This window comes from Pseudophryne corroboree, chromosome 7 (genome assembly GCF_028390025.1).
Source record: "Pseudophryne corroboree isolate aPseCor3 chromosome 7, aPseCor3.hap2, whole genome shotgun sequence".
In the NCBI taxonomy this organism is placed as follows: domain Eukaryota; kingdom Metazoa; phylum Chordata; class Amphibia; order Anura; family Myobatrachidae; genus Pseudophryne; species Pseudophryne corroboree.
In genome coordinates, this window is record NC_086450.1 from 499,999,328 (window position 1) to 500,019,507 (window position 20,180).

The following is a 20,180-nucleotide window of genomic DNA, read 5'->3' on the forward strand; positions in this document are numbered from 1 at the left end:
GTTCAGTGCTGCCTACACAAAGAGGAGGAAGACATTTTCTGCGCAGAACGGATGTTAATGACAATGCACGCCTCATTAGCACTGTGCGAGGTATAAAGTATGTGACTGCCATACCACTAATTCCTAGCACGGAATATGACACAAGTAGCCTCCATGTAACGTTTATCAGATTTCCTCAGCTTTTGAGAAAAGAGGTGATCCGAAACGCGTTGTGGTGGCTACTGGTGTACTTCCGCCGGCTCTCCCTGGTGATCCGCCATCTGTTTACCTTAACAGCGGCCAAGTGTTGTATCCGGAAGTCTGGGCCTGACTCAGAGAAGTACGCAAAGCCGATGTTCCACGGACTGCAGAACGTGCTGCGTTCGCATTGCGCATGCATCACGTTGTCGCTGCGGACCCGCATGCAGTGAAGATCCCTACGCAAAGTGATTGACAGGAAGTGGACATTTGGGGGGTGTCAACATGCAGGGAGTGGTTGTTAGAACGCGGGCGTGCCATGGCTGCTTTCGGGGGCGTGTGTCTGGCGACAGTTGCAGGCTCTAACGTACAAAAACATGGCGCCTGCGTGACTATACTGCTGCGGCCAGTCTATGTGGCCATAGACCTACTCGAGCAGTCGATGTTTCCCGTTCTTGCGTATAGGCTGCATATGTGTACGTAACTGCGAATGAGTTACTTCTGGCGGCAGCTACACTTGCTGATATCTGCAGTCGCGTTGCGCGCACTTCCCTGTATCGGGCCCCGTGTTTGCGGCGCGGTATTACATCTTGCGGCACCCGGTACGAGTTTCTATGCCATACAGAAGCTAGAAGGATTGTCTTACAAGCTTTGTAATGATCTTTAAAATTATATTATTTACCTTGCCATAAGGTCTCACTCTCTGCACTCCTGAGGGTCTATTTACTAAAGGATGTTTGTGATAGATTTTTATCGATTTCTAAACCGATGTTGAGTTTTCAGGGCTAAAACATATTAAAACGAATATAAAAAAATCATCTGGTAGTAAATGTGTTTGAGCCCCAGAAACCCAACATCGATTTAGAAATATTTTAAATAAAAATCAATGGAAACCGACCCATGGCCTGTTTCGTCTCTCTCTCTCCGGACCCCTTTTTTAATGAGTGCTGGAACTAGGAAGATTTAGCTTCCGGTTTTTTATAAGTGGAGGAGGAGGAGTGAGAAGCGTCTGAGCCCATCTGCAAAGAATCCGAATAAAACCTTTGTGGGAACGTAGGATTGTTTAAAGACACTTGGGCTGATGCCTTAAGCGTTTGACAGAGATAAAGTACCAGCCAATCAGCTCATAACTGTCATTTTCGAAACCCGGCCTGTAACATGACAGTTGGGAGCTGATTGGCTGGCACTTTATAACCCTGCAATGTATCACTCCCCGTGGCTTAGCGTCATGGAGAGAGCACACATCGCTTACCACAGGACAAATGCTACATAGGATAGAAGCAGTGGGTACTGTACATCATATTTACGGTCATACAAAGTATATTGGGGGTCATTCTGACCCGATCGCATGCTGCAGTTTTTCGCAGTGGTGCGATCGGGTCAGAACTGCGCATGCGCCGCAGTGTGCCGGCGCATGCCAGACGGTCGAAGGCCGTCAGGCTGCTACGATCGCCTCTGCCTGATTGACAGGCAGAGGCGGTCACTGGGCGGGGGCGGAACGGCGACGTTTGGCCGCCGTTTCGTGGGCGCGGTCCGGTCAGGCGTGGCCGGACCGAACAGGGGGCGGGCCGCGTCGGCTGCGTGACGTCACACGCAGCCGCTGCAGGCCGGGGAGCGATGAGTAGCTCCCGGACAGCACGCTAAAGCTGCGCTGGTCGGGAGCTACTCTTGAAGTGCAAAGGCATCGCCGCTGTGCGATGCCTTTGCACTTCTGCAGGGGGGGCCGGCACCGACATGCGGGGCGGGATAGCCCTGTGCTGCGCGTCCCCCCGCATGTCAGGGAAGATGATCGTAGCTGTGCTAAATTTAGCACAGCTACGATCATCTCGGAATGACCCCCATTATACCAATAGTCTTTAACACATATTTAACGCCGTTGGGGCACATAACAAATGCTTTAAAAACATGCAAATATGGGGCCTATTTCAGACCTGATCGCAGCAGCAAATTTGTTCTCTAATGGGCAAAACTATGGGGGTCATTCCGAGTTGATCGTAGCTGTGCTAAATTTAGCACAGCTACGATCATCTTCCCTGACATGCGGGGGGGGGGGGGGACGCCCAGCACAGGGCTAGTCCGCCCCGCATGACAGCGGCGATGCTTTTGTATTTCTGGAGTAACTCCCAGCCAGCGCAGCTCCTGCGGCTGGCCGGCAGTTGTTCATCGCTGCCGCTGCGGCCCGCCCCCCAACAGTCCAGCTACGCCTGCATTGGCCGGATCGCTAGGGCAACGACGACTGCCATGCACTGCTGCGCCGGCGCATGTGCAGTTCCGACCCGATCGCTGCGCTACGACAAACTGCAGCGAGTGATCGGGTCGGAATGACCCCCTATGTGCACTGCAGGTGGGGCATGTGTAACATGTGCAGAGAGAGTTAGATGTGGGTGGGTTATATTGTTTCTGTGCGGGGTAAATACTGGCTGCTTTATTTTAACACTGCAATTTAGATTTCAGTTTGAACACACCCCACCCAAATCTAACTCTCTCTGCACACGTTACATCTGCCCCACCTGCAGTGCAGCATGCTTTTGCCCATAAGAGAACAAATTTGCTGCTGCGATCAGGTCTGAATTAGACCCATGGTACATATGCTGCCAGCAATCTGTACAGATTCAGGGGTCATTCCGAGTTGATCGCTCGCTAGCTACTTTTTGCAGCGCTGCGATCAGATAGTCGCCGCCCACAGGTAAGTGTATTTTCGCTTTGCAAGTGTGCGAACGCCTGTGCAGCCAAGCAGCACAAAAACATTTTGTGCAGTTTCTGAGTTGCCCAGAACTTACTCAGCCGCTGCGATCACTTCAGCCTGTCCGGGACCGGAATTGACGTCAGACACCCGCCCTGCAAAAGCCTGGACACGCCTGCGTTTTCCCAAACACTCCCAAAAAAACGGTCAGTTGCCACCCACAAACGCCTTCTTCCTGTCAATCTCCTTGCGATCCGCTGTGCGAATGGATTCTTCGTTAAATCCATCGTTCAGCAACGATCCGCTTTGTACCCATATGACGCGCATGCGCAGTTTTGACCTGATCGCACCGCAGGGAAAAAACCTAGCGTGTGATCAGGTCGGATTGACCCCCTCAGTCTGCTCCTTGTGAAATGCAAACACGGTGTTTGATATGGTCGCTCTTTCGTGAATCCCTGATGCTGCAAACACACAATTTCTCTCTCTTTGCTGGGTGGTTAAGTCATGTCCTCTCTCATTGGTCAGGAATTCTTCTACAAAATTGGAGTGCATGAGCTGCAGCAGAGGAGCCTGGAGGTGACAGTGTGGGATTATGACCTGGGAAAATCCAACGACTTCATAGGTGAGAGAATAATAATGTGTAATGCCAGTCTCCGGAGCACACCTTGCATAAATACAACCGCTGTGTACATAACTCTGTGCGAGACACATCTGCGTGCCATCTGCTGCACCGCTGCATAATCTGTCTCCATTAGGAAGACGCGTCTGTCGTCAGGCTCGGTTGGCTCGTTTGTCAAAGGAGCCGTTTAAATAAACATGTGGAATTCATCCTTAATTCCCTGTCACAGCTGACAGTCACTTATCCTGTATCTCTGCTACTCCTATTCTGCTGTTACACCTGCATTAAGGGCCCATTTACTAACACTGCCCTTAGGTGCAAAATGTGCTGTCGTGACAGAACTGGTGCTATACTTCTAATAGCCAACTGCAGATTGGGTGTCGTGGAGGGTAAGGGTCGTTGGGTCGACTCAACTTAGGTCGACAGTCATTGGGTGGACCACGATAGGTCGACATGCGTTAGGTCGACAGGTGAAAAGGTCGACGTGAGTTTTGGGAATTTTTTGGGTGTCGTTTTCTTTGTAAAGTGACGGGGAACCCCAATTAGTGCACTATTGGGGTCATTCTGACCCGTTTGCACGCAACGGTTCTTCGCTGCAGTGCGAACGGGTCTGGAATGCACATGCGCGGCGTGCGCATTGTGCCCGTGCGCCATTGCCCGGCGACAGGGGTCGCCAGGCTACAACGCTGGCTACAAAGAAAGCGGTTTCAGCTGCGCCCGCAAGAAGATTGACAGAAGGAAGGCGTGCCGGGGTGTCACCTCTCTGTTGGCGGCTGTTTTCAGGGAGTGGTAAGGAAAACGCAGGCGTGTCCAGGAGAACGGAGGGCGGATGTCTGACGTCAAAACCGGCCCCATCATCGCTGAGATAGTCGCACAGGGTAAGTATGTCCAGCGCTGGTCTTGTTTTACACAAAACTTTTTTAGCTAAGCAGGGCTGCACAAGCGATCGCAGCCCTGCTATGCTACAATACACTCCCCCCATAGGCGGGGGCTAGTTGATCGCACTAGCAGCAAAAAGTTGCTGGCTGTGATCAACTCGGAATGACCACCTATATCCCCTTGCACGGATCGCTTCATTCGCCATGCTTCGGGCAAAGTGCCTCGCTCCGTTACCGCTTCGCTCGGCACAGGTTACCGTTCCAATCATAGTCCACGTGGATCGTCAAGTATGGAAAATTCCAAAAAATTTAGAAAAGAAAAATGTGAAAAACTTATGTCGACCTTTTGACCTGTCGACCTAGTTACCCTGTCAACCTAACGCATGTCGACCTATCGTGGTCAACCCAATGATTGTCAACCTAAGTTGGGTCAACCTAACGACCATATCCTGTCGTGGATCTGTACTCAACTTGCACGTAAATGTAATTTTAGTAAATGTTAGTTTTTGAGGCCCATGATGTTGATGTGTTGTTGTGGCTGTATTAAAGTGTAGATGGCACATAACACACAATGGAAGCCGCCATTGTGTGTGCTAGACCATCAGTTGTAGTAATCCAAAGCAACATCACCAAGGCATGAGGCACTGCGGTCGGCTGGGACGGAAATGGCTGCCGCTCTACACCGTGTGTCAATGGTGATTTCTCATTAATATTTGTTTAGCCCACAAAATGGCCGCCTCTGCTCTGCCATACGTATAGTCAATGTGCATTCCATGCTGGCATTAATCCCACATTCCCTTTCTCTCTTCCAGGGGGTGTTACGCTAGGCGTGAATGCTAAAGGAGAGTGTCTAAAGCACTGGATGGAGTGCATCTCTTCCAGCAATCAGAGGGCAGAACACTGGCACACGCTCACCAATGAGCTCCCTGGATCCACCTACACCGACTGAGGGATGCATTTCCTCTAAAGAGGAGCTAAAGAACAAGAAAAGATGAGCGGGAACACTCACTTCCACACTCACATCACTGAATGCATTTAGATGAAACTTTCATGTCATGGGCACATTCAAGATGGCCGCCGCTGCAAACTTCCTGACAGGAGATGTTCATATTTCCGTTTATGGTACAATGAGATGTTATCCATTTCTACTCCAGCTTTTATTGGTGGTCATAGAGGTGACAATCCCAGAGGCAAAGTCATTTTTTGCCTGGTGGGCAAGACTGTTGTAGGACAGAGACCAGGAGATTCATTAATGGTTGGGAACGGTCAAATCTTGGTTTTCTGTCAACACTAATCCACCACAAAAAATGGCTCCCATCCTCTGACCTCATCACAGACAGCGCTCAACGGACTAAACCGCAAGACGCCAAACAAGAAAGCGCAGTCCCATCTGATTGAGAGTTTGACAGATAACCAATCTTTTTCCATGCCTGCCAACATTTCGAAAGAAAAATCGGGGTACAGTTAAACAACCATGACCCACACAAACCTCACACCAGATCCAAACTCCACCAAACCATGCCAATATTATCTCAAGTCATGTCAAAAACGATTATTGGAAAGAGTCATAATGCTTCCAAAGAGTCAAAGCCATCTGGCTATCATCCAAAGACTGGAACCACCCAAGATATATATATATAATATAGAGGAACATGTGATTAGGAAGCAAATGAAATTTCACAAACAAATCGTGTCTCATGTCGGCCCTTCAGAGATTTGTCCCCTGACGGTATAAATTATACGGCGGTGGCCGAGGGCTTTTATACAGTTCAAGAAGAGTGGCAACGGAAAGTGATGACATCAGAGCGCACTGTTCATACCATATAATGTACATGAATTTATCAACGTTTTACAGGAAACCCGTCATACGGTGTTGGCTGACATTTTGTGATCAGTCTATCAGTTCACTGCCAACCATTGACGTTTCTGAGGCACAATACACAAAATGGCAGCCCGCACTGTGTGCCTGATGGATGGACTCTACACTAACAAAAGAGTTGCCACCATGGATCAGGCACTGAGGGATGATGACATTAAGAACCATAATGACTTAAGAAAGTGATTTCCATTCCTTCCTCTGCTGGTCCCATGAACAGAACGATGCCACTTTACAGATTGCTGGGCATCCGCAGCTAGGTAGAAGGTAGTCCAATCCACCGCCTGCTCATCCTGGTCCCTCCAGGGCACATTCCTCCGCACCCTCAGAGCAGATTAGCCGGCTTTGGGTTTCATTTCTCATTATCTGTGATTTACGTTCATAGATTGGATTTAATTAGGTCCCGCTGCAGCCAACTCACTTGACAGCTAAGCGCTGCTAATCTGTAAGAGATCCGTCAGAATGTCAGAGCAAATGTCATTATATGGGAAATATATTAGGAGACGGATGTAGTTACAGATGACAACTTTTGTCTTCGGAGCTCTGTACACAATTACTGATCCCCGACAGCGGTTGGCCACTCAGCGTGACGGTCTCATTCACGTGGCGCAGAAAGACACAGCACAACAATATGAGCCCTCATTATATCAGCACCATTACACCCACCCAGTGCAGCAATATCCCGTACAATGACTGCATACAGGATTAACCCTTATAATCAGTGTTATTACCACAAGCACACACAGGGATTAACCCCTGCAGCCAATAGGGATATCGCAAACCATGAACCCAGCGTGGGCTCTGATATTCAGTGTTATCATCACAAACATAAACCAAGATCAGTATTATCCGTAATGAATACATAATATATAATAAGTGTATACATACACCAATCCTGAATTGGCTTTTGGGATTATTTATATTTACAGTATGCACTGATCAAACGCGCTTTAGGTGTCATCATCGAGCGTCTTAACGTGCTTTTCATGCCCTAATATTATTATAATACCACTTTCTTAATCTCCCTGCGAAACAGATACCATATTTTAGTACATAGCAAATAGATCTGCATTCTATAAAATGTTCCAATGTTACATGAAATGATATCACCATCGCCATTTAGCTACGATGCGCCACAAATTCTGCCATATCGGACAGACCGCATCCCAATACGTGAATAACTTCTGGAACCCTGTATCTTGTGAGGTGACAATTTAATGAGAAATGCGTTACAACCACTTTGATGCGAAAGATCCAATATAAAAGTGACTATCGTCACCATAGATCACTACTCAGCGTTGCGCACGTTGCTCCATCTGGTCACTAAGACAGCCATTGAATTATACTCTCAGGGCCAATTCTAGACACTTCCAGCAATGTTATTGCCATCACTACCAGCCCCAACCGGTGTTCTCCTTTGTGGCCCACAAAAAAAAGCACCAGCCAGCTTCATGCATCCTTGATGTGCTGTCACAATCATCCGCAGCCGCCAAAACGTGGAACAGAAAAGCCTCGCCCTTATCTGCCCAAACCACAGACGTTTCAGGCGAGCCCCGCCTTCTTTCCATCAGGCCACTCCCCCTGGCCATCAAAAAAGATTGGCACGCAAGCTGGCAGCTGTAAAGGATGCACTAGAAGACACGGCCACGAGGCACCAGCATACACTTCTCTGTGGACACTTGTGCATGCTCTAACACGGGCTACTTTAAATGTGCTGGAGTCTTGTGTTTGCCTAAACTCTGAGGAAAAGACAGAAACAGATTCTAACACGTAGCACTCCTTCCTTCTCCATATATAAGCCCTAGAAGGCGCACGTTACATGTCGGACGGTCAGGCTTAAGCGTTAGTTTCAGGTTACGGACTGAGCAACTAGGTCGCGGGACAAGAGGTCTGTGGGCCGGTGGCGGCCTTTGAAACGTGTCCCAGGATGTACGCCATCTGCAGCTGTACACATGAAACACACAACTATGCACACACATCTCACTCTGGGCTATGCACACACCTCACACATTCACTAATTGCACGTTCTTTTTCACTGTTGTGACTTCTCGTTTTGTACGTTGGGGGTGTGTGCGCTGTTTTGTATACAGGGGTGTAAGTTGGTGCTTGAGAGTCACGCAGGCACTGCATTTATGCAAAATTGTGTCTTTTGTAACTTTATTACTCTTCTGTTTCTTGGTTTTTAACGAGTTATTGTTGGGAGAAACGGAGAAGGTCTAACGTAGTGTCAGCAAGTGTGTAAAAACAGCTAAAGGTGCAGTGGTTTGTGCGACACTCCATAAATAGACTGCTGCACAGACCAGCAGCGAAAGATTCGCTCTTCTTAGATAACAGAGCACGGCGAGGTCTTCTCCAAATGTTAGGAGGACACCAAGAGTTTCTGGTTGCTTCAGCTTTCCATGGATTGTCGGTGAGGGACAACACAAGGGAGTTTTCCAAGAGGACAAATCATATTGTTTTTGTTGGCCAACATGAAGGAAAGGTGGGATACATCTCTTAGGGTTTCTCAATGATCCTCGATGCAGTCTTGAAAAGACCGTATATTTAGCAGGTTGGGAAATGTACAGTCTTCCCAGTGTTTTCATTGGTATGGGAGAGCAATGGTTTGTTGACGTTTGCCTGAATTTCACGGTGGCTGTTTCAGTGTAGATCCAGAAAGATATTTTACCCTCAAAATGAAAGTTCCACGGCTGACTGTGTTTTGAAACAAGATTTACGGCCAGTATTGACGTATTTAGGTCAACACTAGGAAGGGAATAAAGGTGAGGTGTCTTTGTAGATGGTTAATATCATGATTTGCATCCAAGCAGAAGATACAAAGGTGTTGGTGGAACATTTGTGAAGTGGATGGCTTGTAAACAAGGAAACGTCTCTTCAGATGGCTTGAATATAGGGATTAAAGGATGGATACTTCCAGATCTAGGCAAGGTATATTATAGTATTTAATGCAGATTGCTAGTTTGATTGAATCATGGGGGATGGTTTGAAAGTATTTGTGGGGGTTCTGGTCATTTTTGGAGAATGGTTGATTTTGGGTAGTACTGTATAACTTTTATGGAGACTTGAGTTGAGATTGGTCCCACTTGCATTACATGTGGATGGTTTGATGTTGTCTTGGAAGGGCTCTAAATCTTTTTCTGTATATAGATTCTATGTAATTGCTATGGCGGATGTCTTGAAGGTGAGGGTGTAAGGAGAGACACATGTTGAACATGACAGAGGCGTGTGGTTCTAAGATGAGGTGGAAAGGCTGGGTGGCTCTCTGAGGAGGCAGTCTGGTGTGTCGGTGTAAGGTTGGATGGAACGTGACTGGTTGTGCTTCGTGTGTGTTTGTGTCAGGTTTGGAATGGGGTGTGATGGAGGCTGCGCGCCCTGTACTTGCATGTAACAGCCTCCTCCTGATAACTGCACCAATAAAGGCAAAAACCAACTAACTCTGTCTCCGAGTCCTATGTGACAACACTATCACAGTATACAGTTACTCACTCTGGTATCACTGCGACGCGTTTCGTGGTTGACCTCCACTTAAATTGTCTACTATTGTTATATAATACTATCCAAGACAAATATGTGTTTGTATCTATATTTTGGGGGATTTGTGTCAATATTGCTTTATATTTATTTAATCGAATTGATTTATAGCTCATTATTGAGTCATTAAAATTGTACCATCATTTTATTCCTGAATGGCGTTCAGGTATAGGACCTCATTGCAGAAATTGCGAATGCATCGCAATATGCGGTCTGATTGCAAAACCATCCGCAATTACTGGAACATCGAAGATTTTTCCTATTTGCGCCAGGCAAGGTCATCCACAATTCTCGCGAGACAAGAGGCTGGAAGTGGACATCGCTGACGTCAGAGGCCCTCCTTAAAAACGCCTGGGCACACCTGCATTTTTTCAGACACACCCAGAAAACGGCAGGTTTTCGCCCAGAAACGCTGGCTTCCTGTCACTCAAAAAGCGGCCGCATTGCGATCACAATGTGTACGCATTTTCTGTCGCTGTTTTTACTCGCACATGCGCAATACGAATGCAGAGCATGCGCAGTCGTTTGATAATCGGCCAGATTGCAATTTCGCATATTTTGCAATACTTACTGAATGAGGTTCATAGTCCCACATTCAGATTTGTGAATCCGCATTACATTCAGGGTACATTTATCGAAGTCAGGGCCCGAGTACTACTTTCTGTGTATCTATTAATTTGATTTCTGATGGGAAAAAACCTACCTCTGTTCCGCAATGGCACCAACCTACAGTATACCCACTGCTGTATACGGAATGTAGAGTATCAGTCAGTCTGCAACGCTAACACAGTGTTATCTCAACGGTGCCTATCAATGTAACGATATGGACTCTAACAGAAAGCACCTTTAATAAATCCAAGTAACATCGGTGAAGAGCAATAAATCGTCAGAAACCATATATCTGTAGAGCAATAGCTCCATCTTACTCTGGTACCAAAAGATGCCTTACTGTAAAAGAGACCAGGAAATGTCATTTACAGTCACTAATAAAGAGAGATTGGAGGCGTAAGTCATAAAACATCGAGATAGACAAGGACCGCAAATGTTACTAATTTGGTTGTTTTCATTCCAACTGGCACTTCTGTCCCCAAATTATCAGGAGACCGCGCTCATTGTGGCATTCGGCGAACACCTATAATCTTAGGATATTTCTCTATGGTTAGCAAAAATACCATTAAAAATGCCTGAAGAGCTGGAAGACAAGTTAATGAATGAGACATTACTTAACCGTAGATAATTATCTACCAGTAGGCTATTATAGCCCTCAGGGCCGGCTCCAGGCATGTTCGACTAGAGCGGCCGCGCGGGGCGCCACTCTTACAGGGCGCCGCACGCTGCGGCCGCCATATTCCTGCCTGGAGCCAGCCTCTGTGTGTCCCACTCCCGGCCGCTTGTGTGCGCTATGCAGCGCGCTGTGCGGCGCCGGCGTCTGACGTTGGACGCCGGCGCCGCGCAGCGTGCATAGCGTGCAGACAGTTTCGATCCTCCGTCCGCGGCCCGCCCGCGCCCACAGCAGTATTCCCTGCTCCCAGCAGCACCGCAGTGACAGGTAAGTTAAAATCTGTCTGGCACTGTGTGGGGCCGTTTATGTTTCTGGCACTGTGGGGGCATTATTTTTCTGGCACTGTGGGGGCATTATTTTTCTGGCACCGTGGGGGCATATCTGCACTGTGGGGGCATTATTTTTCTGGCACTGTGGGGGCATTATTTTTCTGGCACTGTGGGGGCATATCTGCACTGTGGGGGCATTATTTTTCTGGCACTGTGGGGGCATTATTTTTCTGGCACTGTGGGGGCATATCTGCACTGTGGGGGCATTATTTTTCTGGCACTGTGGGGGCATATCTGCACTGTGGGGGCATTATTTTTCTGGCACTGTGGGGGCATATCTGCACTGTGGGGGCATTATTTTTCTGGCACTGTGGGGGCATTATTTTTCTGGCACTGTGGGGGCATATCTGCACTGTGGGGGCATTATTTTTCTGGCACTGTGGGGGCATTATTTTTCTGGCACTGTGGGGGCATATCTGCACTGTGGGGGCATTATTTTTCTGGCACTGTGGGGGCATATCTGCACTGTGGGGGCATTATTTTTCTGGCACTGTGGGGGCATATCTGCACTGTGGGGGCATTATTTTTCTGGCACTGTGGGGGCATTATTTTTCTGGCACTGTGGGGGCATATCTGCACTGTGGGGGCATTATTTTTCTGGCACTGTGGGGGCATTATTTTTCTGGCACTGTGGGGGCATATCTGCACTGTGGGGGCATTATTTTTCTGGCACTGTGGGGGCATATCTGCACTGTGGGGGCATTATTTTTCTGGCACTGTGGGGGCATATCTGCACTGTGGGGGCATTATTTTTCTGGCACTGTGGGGGCATATCTGCACTGTGGGGGCATTATTTTTCTGGTACTGTGGGGGCATATCTGCACTGTGGGGGCATTATGTTTCTGGCACAGTGGGGGCATTATGTTTCTGGCACTGTGGGGGCATATCTGCACTGTGGGGGCATTTATGTTTCTGGCACTGTGGGGGCATTTATGTTTCTGGCACTGGGGGCATTTATGTATCTGGCACTGTGGGGGCATATCTGCACTGTGGGGGCTTTTATGTTTTGTGGCACGGCGGGCATTTATTTATCTGGCACTGTGGGGGCATTTATGTTTTGTGGCACTGGGGGCATTTATGGATCTGGCACTTATGTATCTGGCACTGTGGGGTCATTGATGCATCTGGCACTGTGGGGGCACTTATGTATCTGGCATTGTGTGGTCATTTATGTATCTGGCATTGTGGGGGCATTTATGTATCTGGCACTGGGGGCATATCTGCACTGTGTGGCCATTTATGTATCTGGCACTGCTGGGGGGCATGTCACGTGTAGCTGGCACTGCTGGGGGTATGTCACGTGTAGCTGGCACTGCTGGGGGGCATGTCACGTGTAGCTGGCACTGCTGGGGGGCATATCATGTAGTGTATCTACTAGGCGTCTGTGGCTAGGCAAAGTGTCTATCGTGCGCTGCCTGGCGCAAAGTGTCTATCGTGCGCTGCCTGGCGCAAAGTGTCTATCGTGCTCTGCCTGGCGCAAAGTGTCTAACGTGCTCTGCCTGGCGCAAAGTGTATAGGAGGTTCTACCTGGTGCAAAGTGTATTAGCTGCACTACTATGTGGTGTAATGCGAATTGCCACTATTCTGTGGTCATGCACCTTCCCCACGAAGCAACGCCCCTAAATTTTTGCTGCGCGCCTTCGGCGCGCACTGTCCCTGCTTCAGCATGTGGGTGGAGGAGCACCAAGCATTACAGTATGTACATCATTTTGCCCTCCTTACTTAAAAATGTGCCCTCCTTGTGATCAGCACCCTGCCCTAAAACGTGAACACTATCATGTGTAGCTGGCACTGCTGGGGGTCTATTGTGTGTAGCTGGCACTGCTGCGGGGCATGTCATGTGTAGCTGGCACTGCTGCGGGGCATGTCATGTGTTGCTGGCACTGCTGCGGGGCATGTCATGTGTAGCTGGCACTACACTGGAGACATTGTGTGTAAGGAACACTACTGTGGCTGTTCTGCATAAGGCTGCTAATTGTGTGCATAGAGGGGGTGTGAAAAAATATATTTATTTATAGTTTAATAATATGAAGTTACGAGGCCACACCCACTTTCCCAGGAGGCCACGCCCACTTTTCCCGAAGCGCGCGCGCCTTCGGCGCGCGCATAGGGGTTGGGGGGCGCTTTTACATTTTCTCGCTCAGGGTGCTAGTATGCCTGGAGCCGGCCCTGATAGCCCTCCCACTGTGCCAGGGGTTTCCTCTCCCCCTCTGGCCTAGGGTAATCGGTCAAAGCTCTTTTCCTGCAGAATCTAGTCCTTCCAGCTGCAGAAACCATTCTGCAGCAATATTTAAAGTGAAGCATTTAACGTCAAAACCAGACTATGGACAAGCGTTGGCATGGACCATAATTAATGCATGCACTGCTCTTGTCCGTACACGAATGTGAGATAAAGAGTACAGTATGCACAGTACAAATCACCTACTGTACTTCTGAGCAACCCCTAATCTAGGAAATGCATAACCTATAAGTACTGTAGCTCTTGTTCTGCTATCACGAAGCCATAATGCTTCTCTTTGCTTCAAGCTCTATATGCCATCTGCTGGTGGAAGCTGCATATTGCACCAATCTCAGCTCCTTTTACACCCAGTTTAAAGACCTGGGGGGATATTCAATTTGGCCTGAAGAGACATCAGGAGTAAAACCACCCCGATGTTTCTCCGGGTTTTGGGGTCAAGCTATTTAATTAGCTAAGCCGATAAAACGTACTGTTTCACCGGTAAACACACAGGTTCAGTGAAACCTGTGTGTTTTTGGGGGAAATGGCCCCGTTTTCGGGTGAAAACGGGGCCGCTGCATGCACCGGCTTGTTAGATAGCCCCCGGCGGTGAGACTTATCACCTGACTTGCTGTCGGGGTAATTGAATATTGTAGCTGACCTGATAACTACTGTACACTGCAAATGGAATCATTCCCAATTAGTTTTTACAGCTAGTTAACAAATCTGCAGTCACCACATGCCAGGTGGAGTGTTCGATGATCAGACCATGCACACAGTAGTATCTCTATGCCGATAATGCCCCACTATCACCCGGGATACGGTCGTTAGGTCGACAGTCATTAGGTCGACCACTATTGGTTGACATGCAGTAGGTCGACAGGGTTGCTAGATCCACATGGTCTATAGGTCGACGTGTGACAGGTCGACATGAAAATAGGTCGACGTGAGTTTTTCACAATTTTTTTTCATTTTTTCAACTTTTTCATACTTTACGATCCACGTGGACTACGATTGGGAACGGTAACCTGTGCCGAGCGCTGCGGTAGCTGTGTGAGGAACCTTGCCCAAAAGCTCACTCGCCATGCGAGGGGACACGGTGCACTAATTGGGGCTTCCGGTCACTCTACAAAGAAAACGACACCAAAGAAAAAAACTCATGTCGACCTTTTTTCATGTCGACCTACAGACCATGTCAACCTAGCAACCCTTTTGACCTACTGCTTGTCGACCAATAGTGGTCGACCTAATGACTGTCAACCTAAGTGTGGTTGAGCCAACGACCCATACCCCTATCACCCAAGCCTCCTGGGTATCTTTGTATTGACCTGAAAAACACTTATTTGCACATTGCCTATTTATAGTGTGGAATATTCCTTTACAATGTGACCACCTTCGCTCTTTTCATCAAGGTGGTTGTCGCGTCCGCTCCTGTTCTCTATGTAGATAAATTATCCTAACACACAGGGGGATATAGGGGCAGATGTATTAACCTGGAGAAGGCATAAGGAAGTGATAAACCAGTGATATGTGCAAGGTGATAAAGGCACCAGCCAATCAGCTCCAATATGGAAATTAACAGTTAGGATCTGATTGGCTGGTGCCTTTATCACCTTGCACATATCACTGGCTTATCACTTCCTTATGCCTTCTCCAGGTTAATACATCTGCCCCATAGTTACTAAACTGCTGCCGACTCCTGTACTGCGATATAAAACTGCAAGAATATTAAAAGGAAATCAGCCTGCATTTAATGTTCTCGCTGTGTTAATTTGCGTAGTCAGAACCGACAAGTCGTGGCTTTGACTCCGGGGGCTAAAGAGCTATACCAGTAATGGGGAGCACACGGTCATACAATATAGTGGATGCAGCCATATTAAACCACGGTTGTGACTATGGGTGGGTGATATTTATTTGATTGGAGTGGCGGGTACGATTGTGAATGTGTTGAAAAATGTTACAAGTTAAAGCAATATTATATAAACATTAAGACTGACGCAGAGCTTGTAGCAAAACGGATATAAATTGCTTAGAAAAAGAAATGCACGTGAATATAGCGTATTCCCTTATCCGCCTCAGCTGCATAAGTGCCTCGTTTACGCTAAGCCATCGTCAATGTGCCTTTGTACCAGACCTGTAGCAGCTGCGTTCCGCCTTCTGACAAATGCCTAATTCAGACCTGATTGCTCCCCTGTTAATTTGCAGAGGTTTGCGATCGGATAATCACCGCCCAGACAGAGTGAAAAACCGCCTTGTGCAAGCCTGCGTACGCCGCATGAAAAGGTTTGCAAGCGCTGGTCAGCAGCAAATTTGTTCACAACTTACCATCAAATGATTTTTCCAGTCCAGGACCTACTCCTACAGTGCAATAGAATCAGGTTGATCGGGGCCTGAGCTGAAGTCACACACCCTCCCTCAAAACGCTTGAGAACGCCTGTTTTTCCTGACACTCCCAGAAAACGTCCAGTTACCACCCCCATACGTCCGCTTCCTGCCAATCAGCCTGCATTCGCCTAGCGATAAAAAAAATATGCTAATTTCTTTCGCAGTCTGGCCTCACGCACGCGCATTGCGATCCGTGCGCAGTCAATCGATAACTGGCCACCTTGCAATTTTGCTCAACAGCGATCAGGTCTGAATTAGGTCCTAGGTCTAAATGCTAGTCTGCACTTGAAGGAACATGCTCTGACTGAAGGTTATTTAAAAAAAAAAATAAAAATAAAAAAAATATATATATATATATATATATATATATAGCACTTTTCGTTTTCTCCCAGTAGGGCTGAAAGTATGGTCCAAAGACAGAAAAGAGATCAAAGCATCTGGGTTTCTTTTTCCCTGATAAAAGAAAATATTGAGTGAAATGTGTTAGTGACCAGGTAACTTGAGTCTGTTTTTGAAGGTCTCTAGCGTGAAGGCCTCTCAGACCGTACGAAGCAAGGATTTCCAGTGAGTTGGAGCCACAAAGCTAAAAGCTCGACCACCAAATGAAGTATGTGAGATTCAAGGAACTATCAATAATCCTTCTGAAGAGGGAAGTAAGCGATCGAGGCAATAAGGAATCAGAAGCTGTGTCAGATACCTTGGGCTTTGGTATGGCTGTGAAAGTCAATAAGCCAATCTTAAAATAATGTACATTTGTCATCTAACAGGCAGACAGTGGAGGGGGTGGAGAGTGGGTGTAATGTGGCAGGATCGAGGCTGGTTATAGAACAGCCTGTCTGCTGCACAGTGTACCAGGTGCAAGCGGTGCAATTCCTTTAGCTGGGAGACCCAAGTAGAGGGCATTGCAATCTTCCAAACGTGATGATATAAATGCATGTCTAACGGAATCAAACCAACGATTCCACACATGTTCAACTTTGAATCCCCAAGATGGGTCAGGTTGGTTGACAATGCTGTAGTCTTGTACTTTATCGGTGAGCTCCTATCATAAGAACCTCTGTTTTATCAGGATTCAGTCGCAGCCAACTGGCACTCATCCACTCCTGGTGCTCAGCTAGACAGCCATTTAAGGTTGATACTGGGTTCTCAGGACCAATATAATGGACAGGTACAGTTGTGCGTCACCTGCATAGCAGTGGTAGCCCAGATTATGTTGTCTGATTTTGTCACCCAGTGGTAGCATGTATACATCAAATAGCATGGGAGATAGGATAAAACCTTGAGGAACACCTCATGGCAGTGGCACTGGTGACCATGAGTATACTCCAGAAGAAACTCTCGGTGACCGGCCGGTAAGAAATGATTTGAGCCAGATCAGAACAGTGCCATCCAGTCCACAGAAATGTTTCAGACATTTAAAATCCCATAGACCACGGTATCAATTGCTGCAGAGAAGTCTCCAAGGATTCAGATAATCACCTTTGTTGCCACCAGAAGACAGGGGCAGTTTCGGTGCTATGCCACCTCCTGAAACCTGACTGGAAGGAATCATGAAATTTACGGGGTGATAAACAGGTTTCAGTTGAGTTGCAAGCACTTTCTCAGTAACATTTCCTAGAAAAGGAAGGTGTGATACTGGCCTGCAGCTAGTCATGCCGCCAGGATGTACATATTTTTTGTAGACGAGATCTTATACAGTGCATCCTTTAGTGATCCAAGAGAAACTCCTATCTGCAAAGAGCATTGCACTATTTTTTAAAATACTGGGCCAATACGTCAATCCTATTAGAATGTTTTTTGAGGCAGCATCCAGATCACAGGTGGTGGGACACAACCTTAGGGTAATTTCAACAATGTCTTCTACATCCGGGATCACAAAGCTAGATGTCAGATGGCTTACATTCACAGCCTTGGAACCTTGGCACTCTTTTGATAGCATGGTTGGGAGTTCAGGCTGGATGGAGGGCATAGGCGTTTCTATCAGGAGGGGGGGGCCCACACCGCACACATTGCACCCATATTTTAGTACTCACCTCTCCGTAGTCCAGCCGTCGGGCTAAAAAACATCTCCAAAATGGTCGCTGCAGATGCGCAGTACGAATTTTGTCTCCGGAACATGGTGGACACCATGTTTCCGGAGATCTGCGCATGCATAGTAGGCTCCGGCACAATGCCGGAGCTTATGGCGCCGTGGAGAGGAGGGGGCCCAACCGGAGTCTGCACACGGGCCCCCTCCTCTCTTAAGACGCCCCTGATGGAGGGTGCCGTATCTGAAAAGATGGAATGCAAACTCATTGTTTGTCGGCTGGAAGAGGGTTGCAACAGGTTGCAGATATGAGGAATGGGCAGATGTAGCTGAGCAGACCTGGTATTTGCGGCCATAAGATCACTTTACAGAAACACCGACTTCATACAGATGATTGTAGATTGGCATTCTTCAGTATGCTTGATTCATTTCAACTTATCGTCTACCAGGTGAGTCTTCCTCCGTCGTCTTTCAAGCCTGCCCTTCTCTTCACCTCATCCAACACAGTTATTATACCAAGAAGCTCAGCGGCAAGGTATCCTGGGTTATTTATATGAACAGTAGCCTTCACTTCCCTATTGAAGTAACAGGGAACAAGGGTTTTCACAAGCATCCGCTACAGCAGACAGATCCAGATTTGCTGCCAGAGCCTGTGGAGTAACTCCATTCCTTGGGTGATATCTGGTCCACTCCATGAGAGAAGTCCTATTTTGAGGGGTTGGGAACCAAATGGGGCGGTGGCCTGTCAAAGTGACTTGGTTTATCATTAAGTGAGACTTCATATCAAATCTAGAAAACAAGATAAAGCATATGACCACTTTTAGGAGCAGCAATAGGAATAATAAGATTTTACTCACCGGTAAATCTATTTCTCATAGTCCGTAGTGGATGCTGGGGACTCCGTAAGGACCATGGGGAATAGCGGCTCCGCAGGAGACTGGGCACAGCTAAGAAATATTTAGAACTACCTGGTGTGCACTGGCTCCTCCCACTATGACCCTCCTCCAGACCTCAGTTAGGATACTGTGCCCGGAAGAGCTGACACAATAAGGAAGGATTTTGAATCCCGGGTAAGACTCATACCAGCCACACCAATCACACCGTATAACTCATGATACTATACCCAGTTAACAGTATGAACATAACAGAGCCTCTCAACAGATGGCTCAACAATAACCCTTTTAGGTAACAATAACTATATACAAGCATTGCAGACAGTCCGCACTTGGGACGGGCGCCCAGCATCCACTACGGACTACGAGAAATAGATTTACCGGTGAGTAAAATCTTATTTTCTCTGACGTCCTAGTGGATGCTGGGGACTCCGTAAGGACCATGGGGATTATACCAAAGCTCCCAAACGGGCGGGAGAGTGCGGATGACTGCAGCACCGAATGAGAGAACTCAAGGTCCTCCTCAGCCAGGGTATCAAATTTGTAGAATTTTGCAAACGTGTTTGCCCCTGACCAAGTAGCAGCTCGGCAAAGTTGTAAAGCCGAGACCCCTCGGGCAGCCGCCCAAGAAGAGCCCACCTTCCTCGTGGAATGGGCTTTTACCGATTTAGGCTGCGGCAGGCCAGCCGCAGAATGCGCAAGCTGAATTGTGCTACAAATCCAGCGAGCAATAGTCTGCTTCGAAGCAGGAGCACCCAGCTTGTTGGGTGCATACAGGATAAATAGCGAGTCAGTCTTTCTGACTCCAGCCGTCCTGGAAACATAAATTTTCAAGACCCTGACTACGTCCAGTAACTTGGAGTCCTCCAAGTCCCTAGTAGCCGCAGGCACCACGATAGGTTGGTTCAAGTGAAAAGCTGATACCACCTTAGGAAGAAACTGGGGACGAGTCCTCAATTCTGCCCTATCCATATGGAAAATCAAATAGGGGCTTTTACATGATAAAGCCGCCAATTCCGACACACGCCTAGCCGAAGCCAAGGCCAAAAGCATGACCACTTTCCACGTGAGATATTTTAAATCCACGGTTTTAAGTGGCTCAAACCAATGTGACTTTAGGAAACCCAACACCACGTTGAGGTCCCACGGTGCCACTGGAGGCACAAAAGGAGGCTGAATATGGAGCACTCCCTTGACAAATGTCTGAACTTCAGGTAGTGAAGCCAGTTCTTTTTGGAAGAAAATCGACAGAGCCGAAATCTGGACCTTAATGGAACCCAGTT

At 47.7% G+C, this 20,180-nt stretch overlaps 1 protein-coding gene across 1 annotated transcript in view; it reads left to right on the plus strand.

The window, feature by feature from the left end:
• The window catches only part of DOC2A (double C2 domain alpha), a 142,846-nt gene extending 133,179 nt beyond the window's left edge, over positions 1 to 9,667 (plus strand). Inside the window, exons 10-11 of the mRNA XM_063935238.1 lie at positions 3,386 to 3,482; positions 5,170 to 9,667. Of these exons, the coding sequence (XP_063791308.1) occupies positions 3,386 to 3,482; positions 5,170 to 5,306 (234 nt within the window). The 3' untranslated portion in view covers positions 5,307 to 9,667. The remainder of the gene's footprint in view (positions 1 to 3,385; positions 3,483 to 5,169) is intronic.
• Positions 9,668 to 20,180: the final 10,513 nt, after the last annotated feature.